Below are 20,913 nucleotides of genomic sequence, written 5' to 3' on the forward strand. Positions count from 1 at the left end.
GACCAATGAGTGGTGAACGTGCAAAAATAATCTGACTAGGGATTTGTGCAAAGGTGATTGCTAGGGATCAACAAGCTGTAAAAAATCCTCCCATCAGCCGCCTTCCGGACCGTCCGATTTGTTTAAGTGAGTGATTTTTGCATGTTCGATCATGGTAAAAAATGTTTCGTGTGTTTCTTTTTTTAGAGTATGTAACATTTGTCCCCAAAATCGTGAAATTATGGTGAAAAAAAATCGGCCAATGATTGAAAATAATCCCGAATGTAATATTTTCTCTGTGTATCTAACATTTTCAAAAATGTTACATCGTTTTCGAACATTTCTCTGCAGTATATCCAACATTTTTTTCTAAATTATCCAACATTACAGAAATACATATGTAATATTGGTACAACCTCTTTGTATCTCTGTATCATAGTATACACACATATCATTCTATCACTTTGTCTATACTTAGACAACAAAAATGAAAACACATGTATCAAAATGCAACAGCTTAAAAAGAGAGAAGTCCAAGTTACCCATTAAACTTGTCTCAAAGTTCATGTTACAACTCTCAACTTTACTTTGGTTCGACTTTTAATCCAGAATTTTAAAAACGGTTCAGAATCACCCCTTGTTGGACTAAGCTGGTTTTTCGTGTACCGTGTATGTTGTATGTTGATGAGTTGGCATAGTATATAGGAAGAAAACCCGCTAACTGGCGAGAAAAACCGGTTCAAAACATGTCAAAAAAGGGTAGAAGGTCTAATTCTGAACGGTTTATAGAATTTAGGGTTGAAGATTGAACCAAAGTAAAGTTGAGGGTTGTAATCTGAACTTTGAGACGAGTTTAGGGGGGGGGGGTAAACACTAGAATTCTCTCTTTTAAAAAGCATAGACCTCAGAATCAGCGAGCTCGTCATTGTTGAGCACGCCAACGAATCAGACTAATCGAAGCCTCGATGTCACCGAATTAGATGGCCCTGTATGCATCCTCCTCGACCCCCCATCTTCCCTCAGCTCAAGCACGCAGATTGACTGGGGATTGGATCTACCTCCATAAAAATCCATGGCTGGGGTGCTCAAACCTCATGGATGCAGCAACAACGGCCTGCTAGCTCTTGCGAGTTGTACTTCTCCTCGGTGGCACCTTCTTCGTCCACGCCACTGGCAGTGACGCTACTGCTGCGGCCACTAGAGGCCCGCTGGATGAGGATGACGGAGGACAACGAGGAAGAGGACATGGGAGGAAAACATTAGGAGGACGTTGATACGGACCTGGCTCTATATCTCCTCAAATCCACACACACCAGTAGTAATAGTCACAGATACGAGGATTCATCAACAGCATGAGGGAGGAGTAGAAGCAGGAGATTGGAAACAGAAGCAAGGGGTAAAGTACTGGAGTTCGTCAGTTTACAAGGCTTCCAAAAGAAGAGAAAAGAACAAGCACCTAGGCCAAGATAAAGACGATGAAACCAGCTGGCTCTCGCTGGTTGCGTGGAGGCTCCGCACTCCCTTGTGGCTGTAGGATCAGGTGGTCCACTCGGGCCCACCAAATCGTGCGGTTCTCCGTCGTTCTCTCTTAGATCGCCTCAGCTCTTCACGCTCTTCGGCTGTGCCTTGCTTCTCGATCTCTTGCTCACGTAGCTTCCGTGTACGACGTGTAGTGGAACGGGGAGGGTTCGTGACAGACGTGAAGGAGGAGCCGGGGTAGGCGGCTTCGGCGGCATACTCCTTGCCGAGGACTTGTCGTTGGATCAGGGCAAGGGGCAAACGGCGGACGAGGTTCTCGTTTTTTGTTGGACGGGGATAAAAGGAGGCGAGTCAACGGGCCGACGCGGGTGTGGAGAGAACCGGTTGTAGCTACAGCCAGTTGTTGAACAGAGTTTTCCTTGTGCAAAACAAGAAAGAAAAACAGATGGAATGTGCAATCTAAAGGTATAATAGATGCCACCCCATGGGGGATTCACAGCGACCAGAGCATGTGAACCGTCTGATTTTTACTGTGCCTAGCCAACATTCGATCTCACCCGTCCGCTGGTTGGCTGGGTGATTTTTACTGTACACCTTCCTGCTAGCTAAAGCCATGCGACGGCAGTGATCTACCCGCGTGTGGCTGCGTTTTGGGTCCTACGGCCGGTCGGGTCCGCATGTCAGTCTCTATGGGTCGTTTCTGGGTCGCGCTCGCCTCGCGCCGGCCGGGCAAAATATCTTCTCCGCGCGGGGGTCGATAGGGGGTAGTTTCGACCTTTCCATCGGATGCTCCCACGGTGAGACAAAAAGGCTTCTTCCCCATCCCCTCAGTGAAAACCTAGGCCAATCCCGGCAGCCGCCGCGTCTGGATCGTCTCTTCCTCTCCACGAGCTGGCGCCGCCATGGGGATTTCACCAGACGCAACAACGTTCGTCGCCGGATTCAGCCGCTATAGCCAGCCGGCATGGGAGCTACATCCCGTATAGGTTGCGTCCACTCACTTTCTTCTCTCCTCTGCTCCCATCGTCTCCTTTATTATTTCCCACGCTCCCTCCAAATCTCCATTCGCCTCACTGTTTTGTAGTCCACCCAAGCCATGGAGGCACTGACGTGGATTGGGTTGAGGTGTGCTTCTGATTCACCTTCTGAAGATTCGATTTGTTTGGCTCTATTATGCCTTTTTCTCCTGGGATTCGATTCTTTCTATTTAAACATTTTTTGTTCCTGTCCCCGACCATGGTCTTGTCATCTTCTTGTTTTTTATGCTTTTCCCCTTCCCGTTCGATTTTGGAGGCGTTCCTTTTGTTTCTATCTCATTCTGAGATTTAGTCTTCTTCTTGTTCTTTTCGTCCTATTCTGAAATGTTGTCTTGAAGCGTTTTGGGTGAACTTCTGGTTTCCTTTAGATCTCACATCTTCCGCGGCTCTTCCATTTCTTTTTTTGCAGGTCAACATCTTGCTGGGGATCTAGAGCTTGGGTGGATGCGGCTGCTTTCCTCGGTTCAGTGTTCGGTTGTGTTGGTGGTCAGCTTTACTTCTTCGTCCTTTGTTCGGTGATTGACACTGCATAGGATTATCTTGCCGCTATCCATGTGTGATGTTGCATAGATTGAGTAGGTCACGAGATCTGTTTGCCCTGTGTGATGTTTAGTGACACTTCACGTGCTACCAAATAGAGCCTTTAATAGGATGTAGATATCAGATGTGTAGCTTTCAAAATGTTTGACCTGCCATTGGAGTTTAGTACCATACAATAATTTGTACTGCCCATAGATCCTAATAATGGTACAATGATTAGTCTAATGCCAATGGATTAGCTTTTGCATCCAGTTTTATCATCTTACATGCTGACACCTTATGAACTTTGTTGTTGACAGGCTATTTGGCCTCAAAGTGGCAATCACCGCCCTATAGAAGAGAATTTCCAGGAGTTTTTGGTTGTTAGGTATGAGCTCACTCCCTTTCTTCCTTGCTGTTGCACGAGGAAATGAGTGGCATGTTTCTACTGATGCTATGTTGTTGGCTATTAGATTTGTTGTTATGGAATTGACATGCTATGTCAGTGTCACACAGCTGCAGAATGATTGGAGTGGTTCAAATGTTTTGGAAACTAGATGTCTTTCTACTACAGAAAATTAAACTACTAAGGTTAGTTTGGTAAAACAAGATCTTATTCCTAATATATAGTCCACAATTTACAGGGCAGAACTACTTCCGTCCTGGTGTTTTCCATGGTGTGATTATACCATGTTTTGCCGTCTCGCTGACAACACCACGCTGCTTGGGATGATCGTGGCGTCACTAGCTGGATGAGATTTAAGGTATTTGATAATGTTCTACTTTTCAGGTTTGTTGGCTTCAAGTAGAGCCATATATTGTGCAGAACTTTTTGTAGTTCATGAGAATGTGTAGGAAGTCTGATTAACAATCTGCAGTAATTTAACATTTTCCTTATAGCCAGTATCCATTGGTGTGTTTGATGTGTTATTTGTCTCTCATAAAACGACCACTTTATTATTACAACTCCAGTGGTGTTTTTTGGTTCAGAGAAATTACTTTTATTGTGTCTTCAAGGGAATATGCTTTAATGCGAGGAAATTACTGGAGGTCCTTCCTATATTATGTGTGGTAAAATTTGTAGATGATCTGATAGATAAATAATGGTTATGTTTCTTCTCATCCACTCTGACGGTTCGATTACTTGACATGGTAGATGGTCACATTTTTTTGATTTTTGTGTGACATCCCTGTAAAGAACAAGTAACGGTATTTTAATATTTTCATGTCGAATGAGTTGTTTCCCTCGCGTCACAATGGCTTTATCTTAGCGAGTGTTTCTATCTTCTGTTTTTTTGCTTGTTTCCTATTTGCTGCTCCGTGTTCTTTCCCTACCTTAAGACAATGATATAGTTCCTGGCTAAACTTAAGTTGCTGGAAGATGAAACCATTTTACGTTTAAATCTACATGGCTACTAAAGTGATGTTAGAAACTTAGAATCCTGGGTGAAAAAGGAAGGGCATTGAGGCAGAGATGATCTTGGTTTTATTTTATGATTCCGAGTTGAGGTTTTGCACAATTATTGCTACTTCACGATAATTTGGATGCTGTTTTTTTTGTCTTCGTAGTAGTTTTATAACTTTTATAATGGATTGCTATTGCTAATCTAATTTAAACAACATGAGCATCAGCCTGAAGCTAAGCGTGCCTCTCTCCCAACTATGTTATATGCATGTAAATGCCCCTTTTCCTCTATTATGTCTACATTTCTCTTGATGTAGGTGATGTTCTTTTATTCAGGTGATTTTGCTCTATAATGTTACTAGACGATATTTCTCTGTCCAAAGCTTATATGCATGCGATTTCATACTTGCCCAGTACATTGGACAAGGAAATACCAGTAATGGATATTCTGTTAAAAAACAACAAAGAGTTATACAGAATTCCATATTACATATGCCAATAATACTATCTTATTTATTTACAGAACTGCTGAATATTTTGGTTTTCATGAATCTTGAGAATTTCAGTTCATCCTTTAGTGTATAGCTAACGTTTTTTATTGATAATTTTGCAGCTCAGGACATGGCGCAGCGCTAAGGCACTCTCCAGTACCACTTTAGAAGTAGGTTCACTCAGCTTCTTTAGAAGTTCACTGTCCATTTCATTGCTACAAAAGATGCATTGGATCATCTGTTCAGTTTAGTAGGACAAGATTACTGTGATAGCAAGTTAGGCTCCTTTTATATCCGCTCCAAATTTCCCCTTAGGTAGCTCTTACGAGTAGTAATCCATTATCACTTTTTTTTGTGTTACCTTTTGTTGTACCATGGCTTGGAGTGGGGAAGATTATCTTTTGAAACTTGCAACTGATTTCTGGGAGAGCTTGGAGAAGTACTCATTGATTAAACTGTGTTCCATTAGATTCGACTTTTTGATGAAATGTTCCTTCTAATTCAGAATAGTGCTACCTTTTGTGCCCTACTTTGGTTTTCTAGATTGGTCCAAAGTTACTAATCTGTTAACCTAAGATTTGAAACATATTCCTGAAATAAAATCATGAGTTCACTTGCTAGCGGATGAAGCAGAAGATATATAGAAGATATATAGGTGGGGTATTGTCACCGACCCCAAGATGACAACAGGTTAATCCTTGAGGTGATTAGGAAAGTAATAGCGATTATGGAGGAGATGCGGTCGATGCGGAGCTTCATACTAATTTCCATTAGGTTGCATTCTTCTTTTCTTCCAAATTTATTGACCTGTTCTGCATCTTCAACTTATGTCAAGTTTACCAATGACGCTTCTAGGCATGAGTTTTGGACGATTTTCTTATTATGCTTTTGACAGACTTTACCATATTGTCTTCATTCTTGGATTTAGGCTATCTTTAAATGGAAATCACATCAAGCAAAACACCATTGCACATTGTCTTTAGCTTGAAGTTTTAGGTTCTCCCTTATTAGAGGTTACCGGTAGATCAGTGTCTATAATCTAGAGACGGTTGGATACTTGGTTCAGGGAATGGCCAATTAAATAATGAAAAATCTTTTGTCCGCAATACTCACTGCTACCACTATATAATATATTGGCCAGTTATGTGCTTTTGTACCTGTATGGCAAACACCTATATATGACTAGCTCTCCGCTATATAGGTACTTTGTATTTGTCTTTACAGTGCATATTTCGTTTTCTGTGGATTGTACACTTACATGCCCAATCATGTACTTGATTGTGCCTTTTTAGGGTGTGCTTAGACTAGAAAAGTTTAATGTTCTTTGATGCAATATATATGCTGTTGCTGGTTTGTCAGGTTAGTGGCGTCTATGTAATACTGTATTACTATGGCAAGATTATACAGACTGTATGACAGACTAAATTTTATTAGTATTAGTGTGTACATGCTGAAAATTAAAGTGTTTATGTTCAACTTAAGTGTTAATCAAGTTGCAGGCCGTCATCAAGTGTTTAAGACATCTATAAAAGATGGTACAATTTCGAAGGACAGGCGAATCCAGTTACGTGTTTGTACATGTTGCCAGTAGTTACTCTTCGGTACTTTATATTAGCTTACGAGACTATAGTCTTACTGAAGGCTGTCTTTTACTTCACATGTCTTCTGTTGCTTCTGTTGTAACCAGCTGGTTTAATAAAATCCCCATTTTCTGTGTATTCAGTTTTAAATTTGCTATTGTGGTTCGAACGTATTTACACGAGCACAGAGAGCAGAACTGGGCATGCTAATCAACCAAGAACATTAAAATTGGTTTCCCTAACTCAGAAAAAATTATAAAATTAACTATGGTAATTGAGTTGTTGCATGTAGGGAAAATGTAAAATTTGCTTTGCAAGAGAAAGAAAGAGAGGGGGTAAAATTTGCTTCTGCAAGCGAAAGAAAGAGAGGGGATCGTACCAGTTGATGCCAGATTAAGTCACGCGTACTTGCCACTACTTGGCTCCTCATCCATGAACTGACTGATAAGATCAGGGATGATATACTGTCAGAATTCCAACTGGCGGTGGAGATCTACACCGGAAAAATCGAGCTTCTCTTCTATTCAACGGCCACTTCGACCACCGCCTGGCAGCTCCTGCCACCAGCTTCATCCTCTACGCCCACGAGATCTCCACCAGCAAAATCGAGCTTCTCTTCTTCTATTCAATTTCAACGACCGCGTCGGCCACCGCCCATCGCCTACGGGCTAGCTAGCTTGACCGGCCATGGGAGACACTTGATCTCCACCAGCACTAGGACTAGGACCTCACCGCCACGCATCTTAGCAGAATTGAGCTTCTATGTTCTCACTCTGCAGCTTACCCTGTGCTCAAAAGTGTTAAATCTAAAGAAGCGAGAGGGGTTCATTGCCACGCATGCTGCCCTACCTAGCTTACTTGCTACCTCTTCTTCGTGTTCCTTTTAATTTCCAGTTATTTTGATCTTTCTTAACGGCTGCTTGCTCCTTCTTTCCCATTATTTTCAATGTTTCAGCCAGGCACAACAGAAAAAATATTGTAGAATGAGAAGGAGAAGAGAGCACCTTCCAAAATCGAGAACTCACGTGCGGGCCACACTGTCTGGTATGGCTCAACACATTAGTGACATCAACGATTAGAAGAGCCTGGTGCGACTATTTGTTGGGTGCAATTACTAACCACGAAGCCGCAAAATTTAGTAGCACCGGCACTCGAGTGCTCTCTCTCTTTTATTTACTCGGCTTTGATTGTTTCTATTTAAAGTTATGCCATGCTACTGCTTCATTCTCACATTAACGACCAAGAATAATAAGAAAGATTCCAAAATATTGTGTTATCATCGATTTGTGTAAATGCTAACGTAGCTTCCTTCTCAGCTTATTATCAAGTCTATTACAAACGATTATCAGTATGAAATATCGGGGTCGCGCGCCAAGGCGCGCATCAAAATCTAGTTTCCTTGATTATTGTCTACGTTTTGCATCGTATGCACGTGTACAACAAACCAGGAGGAATTTTGGCGCTGTCTTCCACGAGAAGGAAAGGAAGCCGCCCAATTATAAAACTTTGGCGCCTAAAACCCCGCCTACCTGTTCGAAACTCAGCTCCTCAGCGTCTCCGAAAGCGGGCCCCATGTCGTCGTCGGCGGCGCACCAGAAGGCGGCCGCGGCGGCTCCCGCTGACGAGGAGGAGGCCGGGGAGGTCGGGCCTTTCCCCATCGAGCAGCTCCAGGTGCGATTTACCGGACACTCATCTCTCCCCCCTCCCTCTCCCACTCCCAATCGACAGAGCCGCTCCCCCTCCCCTGCAGATGGCGTCAAAGAACGGGGCTTTTCTTCCGCGACCCGCTCTTTTTCCCCCGTCGTGGAACCAGGGATGCGACTGAATGCTGCAATTGCTTATGTTTATTGTCCTCCTACTTTTCTTCTGCGTTTTGATTTGATGGCTTCTTGGCCGAAAACCCTAGGTTCTTGCCCTCAGAATTCGCAGATTTAAACAAACTGAGAAGTTGAAACAAACTGAGAATTCGCAGATTTAGTCGGCATTGAGTTGGGCATATCCCTATTTCGGACTCCCCTTTCTGGGAGAGTTATTGGCTCTGAGCCCCCTAATTCCCGATTGATTACTGTTTCCTCGGGAATTCCACGTGTAAGAAATGGATGGAGGTGACCAGAAGCTTGATTCACTGAAATCGCATCCTTAAAGATGCATTCCTGAGATATCTGCTGTCACCCTTTCTTTATTTTTCAAGGCTCAGGAGATAACTTTGATTGTATATCTGCACTACCGGTCCTCCAAGTCTGAAAAATCTGAAGATACAGCGGTTTCGAACCTTTACGATACCTGGCAACTAAAATTATGTGTTACAGATTCACTGATGCACACATTGTTTTCTGGAAGTAAGGCCTATACGGTTCGATTGTTTGATGTTCCAATGCTGCTAAGTCATAGTCAAAATACACTTTTTTTTTTAAAAATAATTCATCTACATCCTAAGGCAGCAGCCAACCAGCCACGGCTGTTGTCAAATTGTATCCCAATTTTTGTCATCCTTCCTAGTTCCTATCTTCCTTAACTCTATAAAGTTACTTTTCTGTACTAGATATCTGCAATTTGTAGTGGGATTTATTCATGATTTGGCCATATGTCGCATGCGTACCTTCCTTTGTAGAATGCTCTTCTTTAGGCTGCTGAGGGCCCGATCTGTTTTCCTAAACGGAAATGGAGTTATCTTTTCTCTAAGGAAATGTCTCTGGATGTTAATGTCAACCTGAACTAAACTTATTTTGAAATTTTCCGTGAAGGCGTCTGGAATAGCTGCACTCGATGTGAAAAAGCTCAAGGACGCTGGTCATTGCACAGTGGAGTCTGTAGCTTACTGTCCGAGGAAAGATCTTTTGCAAATTAAAGGGATTAGTGAAGCCAAAGTTGATAAGATAATTGAAGCAGGCAAGTTAATTGTTTGCCTCCATTAGAGAAACTAATAAAATATTTTGCATTGCTGTACAAACGAAATTCCCATATGCAAAGTCCTTAATGTTGATAAACATCTGACAGCTTCGAAGTTGGTACCACTGGGATTTACTAGCGCGACCCAGCTTCATGCGCAGAGGCTCGAGATTATCCAGGTTACAACTGGATCAAGAGAACTTGATAGAATATTGGAGGGTAATGTGTTTCTGCCCTCTATCATTTCCTATATGCCACAACGAAACTCTGATATGATCGAGGTAATAAATATTGTATCAAATTTTAACAGGAGGAATAGAGACAGGGTCCATCACGGAGCTTTATGGCGAATTCAGATCTGGGAAGACTCAGTTGTGCCACACTCTCTGTGTCACATGTCAGGTATTGTGTTAAAATACCAGTTTCAAGTTATGATCTCGTTACCTAAATACTAGCATAATTTCTAAAAATTTATCTGATATCTTTGTCACTATGGGAAGACAAGCTGTGTGTTTTCTTAACAACCAATTTCTGACTGCATAGGAGATATTGTCAATTTGTTATATCCCTTTAAACATCCGCTGTTTATTCTTTCTCAAGATTGAAAATACGATAGTGGTTTATTCAGCTCCCACTGGACCAAGGTGGTGGCGAAGGGAAGGCTCTCTATATTGATGCAGAAGGCACATTCAGGCCACAAAGACTCCTACAGATAGCAGACAGGTAATATGCTGATTTTTTTAAAACTTTCTTTACCAGTTAAAATTATTATTTGTTTCGTTGGAAAAATATTATTTATTTTTCTACTATGTAGGTATGATTGAACTGCCAAATAAGATGATTTATGATTTCAGGTTTGGCTTGAATGGTGCTGATGTACTGGAGAATGTAGCTTATGCCAGAGCATATAATACTGATCATCAGTCTAGGCTTTTGCTGGAAGCAGCTTCCATGATGGTGGAGACAAGGTGATTTCGTCCTTTAAAATTTTGCATCCATTCTCTGAAGTATATGATTTAGTACTGAGAAGTTGAGAACTGCTAAGGGCGTACGCCTTTTGCCTTCATGTATTTGTTTGGAGTTTCAAAATGTGCGGTTATAATAAAGTGTTGATGATTTTTAGGTTGGTCACCGGTTACTTAGTTTACTACCTAGCAACTTTCATCATCAAGTAGGAAATAAATGTACGTATATCATTTATGCTTCCAGTGGGGCACTGGAAACGGGTAGCTGCCTTGAAGGATCGCATTCTGATGACTTGGGAACTCAGATGTTGGAGTCCATGTTATCCTCACATCTGTTGCTTCGGATAATGCTAAATTGCTGTGGTGGTATTATTTTTCTTAACGAAGTATTTTAGTTTATGTCACCATATGAGAATTTTTTTTCTTTTGAGATTTACTCTATCACATCTGCTTGAGATAGAATAAGATCCTAGTGGAGTGAGTCTAAGGCCTTGCCATTTTGTGTATAAGTTCCTGGTTTTTAGTCTGCTTACACCTTTTGGTTATTTCTCAGTTCTTACATTGAAATTTCTTGAACTATTCCCCCAATACTTAACTGGAACTCTATTGCTGCAGGTTTGCACTTATGATTATAGATAGTGCCACAGCCCTTTACAGGACCGATTTCTCTGGTAGAGGGGAGCTATCAGCAAGGCAGATGCATCTTGCCAAGTTCCTCAGGAGTCTTCAGAAGTTAGCGGATGAGGTACATTAGCACTTTCCCATTATCCGCTGATGAATCATGACCTTTTATTACTTCTCACATTTGGTTGTATAAAGAATATAAGAGCCCAATTGCTGAAGAAACTTCTAGTTTGTTCTTCTAGATGGTACTCTTTTAGGTGACTGAGTTGATATTGGTCCCATGGATAGTTGCTCATTTGAGTTGTTTTGCTTGCTCTAGTTTGGGGTGGCAGTGGTAATCTCCAATCAAGTGGTGGCCCAAGTGGATGGCAGTGCGATGTTTGCTGGGCCACAGATCAAACCCATTGGCGGGAACATCATGGCTCATGCTTCCACAACAAGGTGTGTTATCTGGAGTAACTTGAGTACCTGACATCTCCCTAGCACCGATTCTGTTCAATTCCTTGCAACTTGCTTAACATCTGGAGCTGTGTCAGGCTTTATCTCCGTAAGGGAAGGGCGGAGGAGCGAATCTGTAAAGTGGTAAGCTCTCCCTGCCTGGCTGAAGCTGAAGCGAGGTTTCAGATATCACCCGAAGGCGTCACAGATGTCAAAGATTGAGACTGCTCTTTGCATGTCGGAGGGATACATAATGGCCCACGGTGCCAATGCTTCATATCTATCTCCAGCCTGCTATCTTCATGCTAAGCTTGTGCTGATGAAGGCCCTTCTGTAAAGCAACCTCCATAGGGCTCCCCTGGATGGAAATGTTGTGCAGCCAACAACTCAAAGTTTGCTTGTTTTCTCAGCCTGTTCTTCATTGCCAATCTAGTGCACCACTTGCAGCAAGCAGTTAACCAAATTCATCGTCACCATAGCTGCTATTCAGATTTCAATGATGCTTGGTCGTTTCCTCAGATTATGTAATTTGTATTTATTTTTAATATCAAAAACAATATTCTTGCCATAGGTTTGAGCGTGCGCTATCCTGATCAAGATTTGTGTGGCGATGGTTGAGTGATAAGAAAATGTAATTATTCTCTGTTTAAAAATGATTATCTTTTCAGACGTTGATATGGTCTTCTATGTGATATTTCATATTTCAGCATCAGTTCCTTTGACATTATGTTGCTGAAAACAAAAATAAGTACATTATAAAATACATCTTGTGGTAGATATCTGATGTCAAATTGTCAATACTTATACTTCTCTTTTGAGTTGACAGTTGAGCATAAAAAGTATAACCAGCACATATTCTAAAAGGACAAGCATTTTTTAAAGCAGAGAGTATTTGGAAGAAACTGATAGGCATCCGCCCTAGAATCTTGTACATTTGATATGGACGCATGGATCGTCTTTTTCAGAATCATGAATACATAAAGTCCACCATCAATGAAATATTATGCTGTCACTTCAATCTTTTAAATTAAAATAGAGATAGTAAATACTATACATAGTATTCTAGGATTAGCTGTATCAGTTTTTCCTCTTTATTTTACTGGGCTTGTAGCAGTTTTCAATAGCCATTGCATTGTGTTTGCCATCTATTGTTTTGCAGTGCAAGACGGCACCATTCACTTGTTTCATTAGCAATCAAATGCCAGAAAATACAAATACATAAATGCTCAGATGCCGTAAAAAAAATGCTCAGATGCCACAATGTAAAAGACACTTGGGGAAAATCAGAATTGCACTATCAATTCAAACTCATTCAATGCAGGAGTGGAGTGAACATTGCAAATTTGCAAGATGTCACTTGAGACTGTCAACACCAAAATTATTGCTCAACTCTCAGAAGATGCTGGACAAAACTGGATCATCCTTTAACCCACGCCTTTTTAGATTTTTTCCAAACATTTCAGCAGTAGGAAAAAGACAACATATAGTGAAAAACTACAGGGAAAACCCCAAATCAACCGCAGTACATAACATCTCATCTGGACAACATACAACTTAGCAGTGATCATAGGTACAGTTGGATGAGCTCATCGCTCACAACAGATGGTGTCAGGACACCAAGATCAGTCAAAAGAAGTGTGAGATACTGGGGAGGAGTGTAGTCTCTTGCAGATGTCTCGATTTCCACACCAGCTGGTACCGGTACTCCAAAATCTATTGGTCGGTGAGCTGGTGTCATGTCCTTCTGGTCCAGGGGATATAGACGAGCAAACTACAAAAGTATTACATATGCAACCTATGTTACCAAAGACTCAAACATTTTGTAAAGTAGTCATGCTGTAGATAGAACAATAATGGACAGATATATGCTAGGATGCCTAATAAGATACACCATCATATGTATACACTTGTCTACAATCTAGAACCAATCTACTATGAAGCCATCAACTGAACATAAGATGCGACAAGTTAAGAGAGATGAGTAGTGGATTCCTCCTGCTAGGATATAATGGACAATGAAATAAGTCATGCTGCAACTGTTATGAATGATTTTGTGCAAGTAGTTGGTTGCAATTTACAAAGGATGCATCAGAATACTAAATTCCATAAACTGTACAAATACTTATTGTGCATACCAGTGGAAGTTCGTAACAATATTAACTTTGATATCTAGCTGCTCCTAATTTATTTCTTCTGAATGGGCTAATGATCAATGCAATGATGCATAGAAAAAATCAGTGGAAGTTGTTAAGGATATTCACTTCGATATCAAACTGCTCCTATTTCTTTCTCCTGGTTCAATTTAATAAATCAATGAAAAAAAAGTCGCAAACAGTAAAGTAAACGGCAACACCATAACAAGTGACTCTCCATGTGAGATAGAAGTGCTTTGCTATCCTTAAATATACAACAGTTTTTACTAGATATTCCTAAGTATTCAACAGTTTTCTTTCATTTATTTCTATTAGAGCAACTAACATGGGAAAAGCATGCAGAGGAGAACAACTGAAACAAAAATTTCTGTGAGCTATCATAGCAGGGAGTACCTTATAACTTTCAGCAGCCACATATAGAGGCTTATTCATGCTATGAGCTACAAGAGCTATCTGGTAAGTACCCATCATATTAATAATTCCTCCACTTTCAACAACCCCATCAGCACCAACGAATATCATGTCAATTTCATCCATGGAGTAAGCAACAGCTGAATCAATTAGCACCTTAACAGGGATGCCTAATGCTGCAATTTCATTTGACATGCGCAGGCCAGTTCTGTCTGGTCTGCCCTCTGCAGGTGAATAAAAATAACATACAAACATGAGAAATGACACGTAACAGTGTGTTGTTTGCAAGTACTAACACATGAATATAAGTTGCCCCATTTTTGTATCACGATTACTAGCCATGAGAGAGACAAGCAACAAAACATGGAAACTGCAGTTCCCAAATAGCCATTCCACACAAAATCTAATTGCCAAGGCAAAACAGCCATTCATAACTAAAGAACTACCCGATACAATATGTCCAGTCAGCACCACATAAGGATGTACTTTTATGCAAGAATTATGCTATAGTCCCCCCGCCCTCAACTGCACCTATTTTTTGTGCACGAAAGAGCTCATATTGCACTTTTGAACCTGAGCGAAGCATATACTGCTAGTGCAGTCGATCACTGAACACGAAAAGGACCAACGCAAAGTACCTGTGCACAGTACCCGGAAGAGTTTGCGATTTGAGGCGGCCAGCTTCAAAATTTCCAATACGACTCTGGAATATCCATGTACAAGCATAGTACATCCATCTAAGATGAAATCCTGGCTGAGCATTGCAATTGTCTTGCGAGCCTAGACAAATATTGTCTGACCAAATTAGTTCAAAGCATAAACCGTCTTAAAAGAGCACTAGATAATAAATTAAAAGGTAACCTTTAACGATATCTCTCCAAACTTTTCCCCTCGCTCGATTAGGCGTGATTTTGCTGCATCGAACTTCTCATGCTCCAAGTGTGAGGTTCTAGTTACGAACCGCATGAACAAATCGCAAGCAGCACTGAGAGAAATGGAAGTAGCATCCCATGACTGAAAATGTAGACATTTTTGAGTGTGAATACATTTAATCAACACCGCATAAGGGGTCGTCGAAAAGCCAGAAGCAACTTAATCAACAAATCATTAAGCAGCATCAACTTGTGATGAGCCCCTATATAACTCGAGAGAATATGATGGGTGGAGTCTTGTGCATGCCACTAAACATATACATAGATTATCAATCTTATTCTTAGGCCATTGCAGAAGGGCCTTTTATTTCCAAGGCCACCGCAGAAAGCAAAAATAGCTAGATAGGTACTCCCTCCGTCCCATAATATAAGATGTTATTTTAAGAAATTTAGAGTTATACTTTAACCCCTCTAGAACAACAGAACAAGCACATAGTAAGCCGTATGTATGATGTTAGAAAAGCAGGGTTCCAGGGACCTTGAGCTTGTCGGAAGCCTTCTTGAGCTCGATCTCGAGCTCCATCATGGTGGTGGCTCTGCTGGAGCGGATGACGGCCGTGAGGGCCATGATGGCGGCCACCGCCTCCGCGGCCTCCGGCTTGCGGCGCCAGATGTTGAACTCCTCAATCACGCCGCCGCCGTTTCCCCCCGGGGACGGGGGAGGGGCGGCGTCGGCGTCGGTATCGGTGACGGAGGAGGCGGCAGCGGCGGCGTGGGCGAGCCAGTCGCTGGAGACGACGGCATGGTGGTCGGCGCGCGTCTGGTAGTAGGCGGAGATGGGAGGGTCGGGGTTAGGGTTTTGGGCGGCGCCGAGCTCCATGGCCATGGGAGGAGAGGTGCTGACTGACCGATGCAGGGCGTGCAGACTGCAGAGACCTCTTCGGTTGGTATCAAACCACAGTTTTACGAGAATTGAAGATATTGAACAAAGAACGTCGAACAAGAATTATAGCATGTAAGGGCATTTGGTCTAGTGGTATGATTCTCGCTTAGGGTGCGAGAGGTCCCGAGTTCAATTCTCGGAATGCCCCATTTTTTTTTGTTACTTTTATTTCTGCCGGGTTTTGGCCGACGTGAATGTTATTCACCACACACTTGGAGAAAAAATATACTCCTAGTTTCCTGTGTCACCATGGTTTTTTTTTCTAACCGATGGTTTCAACTTGGTAACCTTTCTTCAACTAAATTGTTTTTCAAAAAAAAACCTATGATTGGTGGTCCCCTTTTTTTTTGTTACTTTTATTTCTGCCGGGTTTTGGCCGACGTGAATGTTATTCACCACACACTTGGAGAAAAAATATACTCCTAGTTTCCTGTGTCACCATGGTTTTTTTTTTTCTAACCGATGGTTTCAACTTGGTAACCTTTCTTCAACTAAATTGTTTTTCAAAAAAAAAACCTATGATTGGTGGAAAGCAACAAGTGAGGACGATTTTTTTATTTTCACTCAAATTTCTTGCACATGCGTGATTAATGATAGTTTTGTTTTTTTCCTGTGTGAAAATAATAATTTAAATTAGATATATTCTTCGGAACCCATAGTTTTTTTAAACATAGTACAAACACACTTGTGTGAAAAAACATATTTAAATTAGAGATATTCTTTGGAACCCATTTTTTTATAAAACATGGTACAAACACAAACGCTCACAAATACATACAGACACTAACCCTTATGGACGCACGCACAAACGCCCTACCCATATGAACACCTCTAAGAAATTGAGTACAAGAAATCGATCCGGGGAATTTTAAGATTGTCGAAGTCACCACATGCGTCTCAGTTCTGAAGGGAACATCGCCTCCCACTGAAGTGCTAAACCAGGGGGTTGATCACTAATGGACTAGAGTGTCACTGCCCTCATAATCATCCAACCTTAGAAATTATTTAATACCAGCTGATATTGCATTAGTGACAATGGGTTTTTATTGTTTTTCTTTCCGGTTCATATTGTGAAGAAATACATTGGAACAAAGAAATATTTTATTATTGAGAATTAATTGTATCTATTATAATATTAGCTTGAAATTTGGATAAAAAATGTTTTGGGCATGTAGACAAAACCTTTGTGCATTAGTATCACCGCATAGAAGTTCTCAAAAATTGAGAAGGTGGCCCAAGGATCTATTTATAATTTTGATTACTTATAGAGTTATCTCAAAAAGATTACTTTTAGAACTCTTTGTATTGTTGTTGATGATTATTAATATATCGGTAAAATTTCGCAAAAAAAATTCTATTGGGCGAAGCAAATAGACGAAATCTATTGCCAAAAGAAACTAAAATTCTAAAAAGTTCTGTACTGTTATGTTGCCGAACATGGGAAGGCATGGTCCACTAAGAAATCGGAAAAGAACAAACCATCATATCAACTTCCGTGCAAATGCTAGCAAAGTTTGGAATACATACGTTCCATGCAAGAAAGGCACAAGGAAATGAAACACCGACCGACCACGCTACTCATAGGGCCTCATAAGCAACAAGCAAACGCTTCTCTTCTTCCGCGCACGAAGCAATTCTTAACATCACATTCCTTAGCATCGGCCGGGATATGTACTCCGATGCAAGGAAGAAAAAGAAGATTACTCTTCCATTTACTTCCCAACCCAGCTCACTCCATCCGGGAAGCTCTCGTTTGCTTGCCACCATAAGGACACCGTTGCACACTATCAGACACAAGCACTGATCCATCTAAAATCGTAATCCAAATTAAGCTACCCGGCGATGGGACTCTGCGCATCGATGCTGCAACGAAGGGCCAAGAAGCGGTACCCGGAACCGAGGCGCGGCACGCCGACGGCGCTGTTCGTCGTCAGAGGCGACCGCCGCCGGTCGAATCCAGAGGCGCTCGTGTTCCAGGTGCAAGACTCTGGTCGGAGACAGCTTCAGAAACCTGCTGGCATGGCGGAGACAGGAAGACCGGAGGGATGCTGGCAGCAAGGCACATGCGCGCTGGACAGGGTGCTCTGCGCGCAGATGCACCGGTTGCCTTGTGGGGGTACCGGGACCGTCGGCGTTGAGCCGGATGCAGCGATGTCCATGTCCAACACAGCGGCAGACCGAGTCGCGCCGCCGGGGAGGTGTCGGACGCCACCGACGGCACAGATGATGCAGGCATCAGGAGCCATGACGCCAATGAGGAATGAGCGGTGTGGGACGCCGACGGCAGCGATGACGCCGGGGCGGCCGGTGTGGCAGAGGAGGATACTGATGGGGGTGCGGTGTGAGCTGCCGCGGTTCAGCGGGCTCATACTGTACGACGAACAAGGCCGGCGTCTAAATATCGGAACCCCTGGCAGAAGAAACCATCGCCAGGTAATGCACGCTGAGTACTCAGACATAGCTGCACTCTGCATACAATTTTAGGGACAGAAGATAAGCTTAGAATGACACTGTTAGAGCAGGTCTAACAGGCCCCGTATAACCCGTCCACCCCGTAAAATTCCGGCGACATACGGGGCAGGCGCGGTTTGGGCCGTCTAGCAGGCCCCGTATTCGGGCCGCCCCGTTTCGGCGGAATACGGGGCCCAGGAAATCGGCCCCGTCGCCCCGTACATATAGTGGGCGCAGGTGCGAGTGAGGGGTTCACCCCTCACTCGCAACCCTAGCTCCGCCGCGCGCCGCCGCCTCCTCCTCCTGCTCCGGCGAGCAATTAGCCGCTCCCCCGCGCCGCATTCCACCCGCGCCGCTAGGATGGACTCCCGCCGCCGCAGTAGGGCCTCGCCGGCGAGCGGATCGAAGCGATCCCGCTCGCCGGACACCGTAGAGGAAGCATGGCGGCTGAAATGCAAGTACTCCGCCGCGGGGAGCCGTCGCGCGGCCTGCAAGTACGCCGGGGCGGAGTACGTGCCGGAGCCGCTCCGGGAGTACGCCGCCGGTGGGCGGTGGTACAAGCAGGACCCGCCGCTCAAGCCAATGAGCGGCGAAGCGTTCGAGAAGTGGCTCGCCGAGTGGCAGCGCGACCGCGCGTCCAAGGCGGCATGGAGGGCGACCATCGGCAGCAGCAGCGGCGGAGGAAGCGGAGGCGGCGACGAGGAAGAGGAGGCGGCGGAAGAGGAGGCGGCCTACCGCCGTGCGCTCGCCTTATCCGAGGCGGATGCCGCCGAGAAAGCTCGGGCGGAGGCAGAGGAGGAGGCGGCGGCCATCGCTCAGGTGGAGGCGTTCGAGGCGCGGGAGGCGCGGGAGGCGCGGGAGGCGCGGGAGGAGGCGGCGAGGATCGCCTTCATCCCCTACGTCATCCTTGACGACTAGAGGTAGGTTAGCTTAGTTTGATCCGTAGTATGATCAATATGTATGTATGAATCCTAGTATGATCAATGAAGATGAACTTTCCGGGGTTTTTATTTTTGAAAATACGGGGCGAAATACGGGGTCTGCTAGACGGAATGGCTTGAAATGTTGCAGTTTTTCGATACGGGGCGAAAAAAGAGACTTATACGGGGCAGCGAAATACGGGGCCTGTTAGACATGCTCTTACATGTATGGATGCGTCTGATGACAACGCTCACATTATCAGGAGTCTTTTTACTATAAATACTAAAATGGGTTATCTCTTTAAGCATGAATTAAGAAGCAAAACATGTTATCTCTGTAAGCATGAATGTGACAGACAATTCGTCTTTACTGTCCACTATATCGCTACGAGACTTCAAAATTAGACTCATATTATTATGATAAAATCGTGGCCATATTTGTCCTAAGGGTACCATGCATGTGAAAATATGTTGCAAAATAGATTGACAACTTATGTCTAACTGTCCCGAAAAAACATATGCTCATGTGCAATCTAGACTTGCAGTCCTTGTCAATAAGGAATCAACAATGAAAAAAATCGTGAATCGAACAGATGGCTTGAGCTATACAACTTTGTCTTTATCTCTCAAACCCATTTCTTTGCGCCATTAGCGGTTCTCCCTTTTCTCTTATGCGCGTTCTATTTTTTTTGAACTTCGCATGCAAATGAACTAGGTGATGTTGATCGGTTGATGTTTCTAATCTTATAGCAAAGACATCGTCACTTTTTGCAGGGGAAAAAGAAGACGAGCAGGACATCTGCCCCTACAACTCTCAGGGACCTCCTCTAATTAGTTGCCACTGGTTAGTAGAGCGCGAACACATGTTTCTCCGCCGAGTACTTTGTTGTAAAGCATGAATGCTTTTTCATGTAATATATTATGTGTAACTTATTATCCAAGGGGAAAAAGGAAAATTATGTTACTAGGGAGGTCCGAGTACAAACATTCAAATTTTATTTTCTTAAGATGAATTCATATGCACCATCAACGCCAACAAATGGATACCAACATATTGTTTAGTCGACAACCATGTTTGGCAACCGGAAGAAGAGGTTGCAGGAAGTAAATAAATGTCGATGCGAAAAGATGAGAACACACAACAACGACAAATGAGACTTGTGCAACCAAAGAAATAAGAAAAGGCTATAAGATCGCGTTGCATAGGTAGCTAGCTCCATCGCGTAGTTTGTCGAGCTATGTATTCACACAAATGTATGACACCTACCTGAAACCGCCTGGCTTAAAATGGAAAGTTTTGCACTTTTTCCTAGGATGACTAGTTTTAAAAACAAAATGCATAACTTTTCGTTTTCAGCCAGGTGGTTTGTTCTGGCAAATGTGCCACATAATTGCAATGGTACATGGCAAAGATATAATTGGGCGGTGTGTTTTGGCAAATGCCAGAAAATAACGGTGTCATGTAGCAAAATTTTCCTTTCTTATTTGGCATTTTGTAGGTAATTGATATTTCCCCATGTCTCAGTTTCATGTTAGTTCCTTACCGAAGTTTTAAACTAAGTTAGAGTCAAACCATACTAGTCAATCCAAGTTGTCTCTATTTTCTCTCTCAAAAAAATTGTCTCTATTTCACAAGTTAGTTGGCTCCAAACCACATGAAGACCTAGCATACATTTTGGTGATCACATTGGCCATTAGAGTCTTGAAGCTATCCTCTTTAAGGAAAAAAGTGGTGGAAAATTAATCCATAGAAAAGT

At 42.9% G+C, this 20,913-nt stretch overlaps 3 protein-coding genes, 1 long non-coding RNA gene and 1 other non-coding gene across 7 annotated transcripts; 4 read left to right on the forward strand and 1 right to left on the reverse strand.

The window, feature by feature from the left end:
* Positions 1 to 2,269: 2,269 nt before the first annotated feature.
* On the forward strand, positions 2,270 to 5,365 carry LOC127299491 (uncharacterized). Of its 2 annotated transcripts, XR_007850467.2 has the most exons (5): positions 2,272 to 2,444; positions 2,905 to 2,981; positions 3,335 to 3,402; positions 3,659 to 3,778; positions 5,033 to 5,365. It is a non-coding gene; the product is annotated as an uncharacterized lncRNA (long non-coding RNA). The 2 variants fall into 2 exon arrangements; XR_007850465.2 differs by having other exon boundaries at positions 2,270 to 2,444; positions 3,335 to 3,778.
* A 2,637-nt stretch (positions 5,366 to 8,002) lies between these two features.
* On the forward strand, positions 8,003 to 11,656 carry LOC127299492 (DNA repair protein RAD51 homolog B). Of its 2 annotated transcripts, none has more exons than XM_051329457.2 (9): positions 8,003 to 8,161; positions 9,235 to 9,379; positions 9,488 to 9,598; positions 9,690 to 9,781; positions 9,996 to 10,102; positions 10,234 to 10,347; positions 10,960 to 11,089; positions 11,288 to 11,409; positions 11,505 to 11,656. In XM_051329457.2, the coding sequence occupies exons 1-9, from the start codon at positions 8,063 to 8,065 to the stop codon at positions 11,626 to 11,628; spliced, it is 1,044 nt and encodes a 347-aa protein (XP_051185417.1). In that variant the 5' UTR covers positions 8,003 to 8,062; the 3' UTR covers positions 11,629 to 11,656. The 2 variants fall into 2 exon arrangements, with proteins under 2 accessions (XP_051185417.1, XP_051185418.1); XM_051329458.2 differs by having other exon boundaries at positions 10,008 to 10,102.
* A 1,252-nt stretch (positions 11,657 to 12,908) lies between these two features.
* Positions 12,909 to 15,742, reverse strand: LOC127299493 (uncharacterized). The gene is made up of 5 exons (XM_051329459.2): positions 15,381 to 15,742; positions 14,832 to 14,984; positions 14,609 to 14,750; positions 13,953 to 14,194; positions 12,909 to 13,177 (listed from the first exon to the last, which is right to left on the reverse strand). Exons 1-5 carry the CDS (start codon positions 15,726 to 15,728, stop codon positions 12,971 to 12,973), a joined length of 1,092 nt encoding a protein of 363 aa, XP_051185419.1. The 5' UTR covers positions 15,729 to 15,742; the 3' UTR covers positions 12,909 to 12,970.
* A 119-nt stretch (positions 15,743 to 15,861) lies between these two features.
* TRNAP-AGG (transfer RNA proline (anticodon AGG)) lies at positions 15,862 to 15,933 on the forward strand. The gene has a single exon. It is a non-coding gene; the product is annotated as a tRNA-Pro (tRNA).
* A 1,674-nt stretch (positions 15,934 to 17,607) lies between these two features.
* On the forward strand, positions 17,608 to 19,999 carry LOC127304721 (uncharacterized). Its single transcript, XM_051335323.2, has 2 exons — positions 17,608 to 18,218; positions 19,931 to 19,999. The coding sequence occupies exons 1-2, from the start codon at positions 17,628 to 17,630 to the stop codon at positions 19,985 to 19,987; spliced, it is 648 nt and encodes a 215-aa protein (XP_051191283.1). The 5' UTR covers positions 17,608 to 17,627; the 3' UTR covers positions 19,988 to 19,999.
* Positions 20,000 to 20,913: the final 914 nt, after the last annotated feature.

Source organism: Lolium perenne, chromosome 5 (assembly GCF_019359855.2).
Source record: "Lolium perenne isolate Kyuss_39 chromosome 5, Kyuss_2.0, whole genome shotgun sequence".
NCBI classification, from domain to species: Eukaryota; Viridiplantae; Streptophyta; class Magnoliopsida; order Poales; family Poaceae; genus Lolium; species Lolium perenne.

Coding starts and splice junctions, on each gene's coding strand:
- LOC127299492 (XM_051329457.2), top strand. CDS start 8,063: ATGTCGTCGTCGGCGGCGCACCAGAAGGCGGCCGCGGCGGCTCCCGCT. Junction 10,348..10,959: donor TCCATGATGGTGGAGACAAG/GTGATTTCGTCC, acceptor CTATTGCTGCAG/GTTTGCACTTATGATTATAG. Junction 11,410..11,504: donor GCTCATGCTTCCACAACAAG/GTGTGTTATCTG, acceptor GAGCTGTGTCAG/GCTTTATCTCCGTAAGGGAA.
- LOC127299493 (XM_051329459.2), bottom strand. CDS start 15,728: ATGGCCATGGAGCTCGGCGCCGCCCAAAACCCTAACCCCGACCCTCCC. Junction 14,985..15,380: donor AGGCTTCCGACAAGCTCAAG/GTCCCTGGAACC, acceptor CTACATTTTCAG/TCATGGGATGCTACTTCCAT. Junction 13,178..13,952: donor TGGCTGCTGAAAGTTATAAG/GTACTCCCTGCT, acceptor ATACTTTTGTAG/TTTGCTCGTCTATATCCCCT.
- LOC127304721 (XM_051335323.2), top strand. CDS start 17,628: ATGGGACTCTGCGCATCGATGCTGCAACGAAGGGCCAAGAAGCGGTAC. Junction 18,219..19,930: donor GCAGAAGAAACCATCGCCAG/GTAATGCACGCT, acceptor CACTTTTTGCAG/GGGAAAAAGAAGACGAGCAG.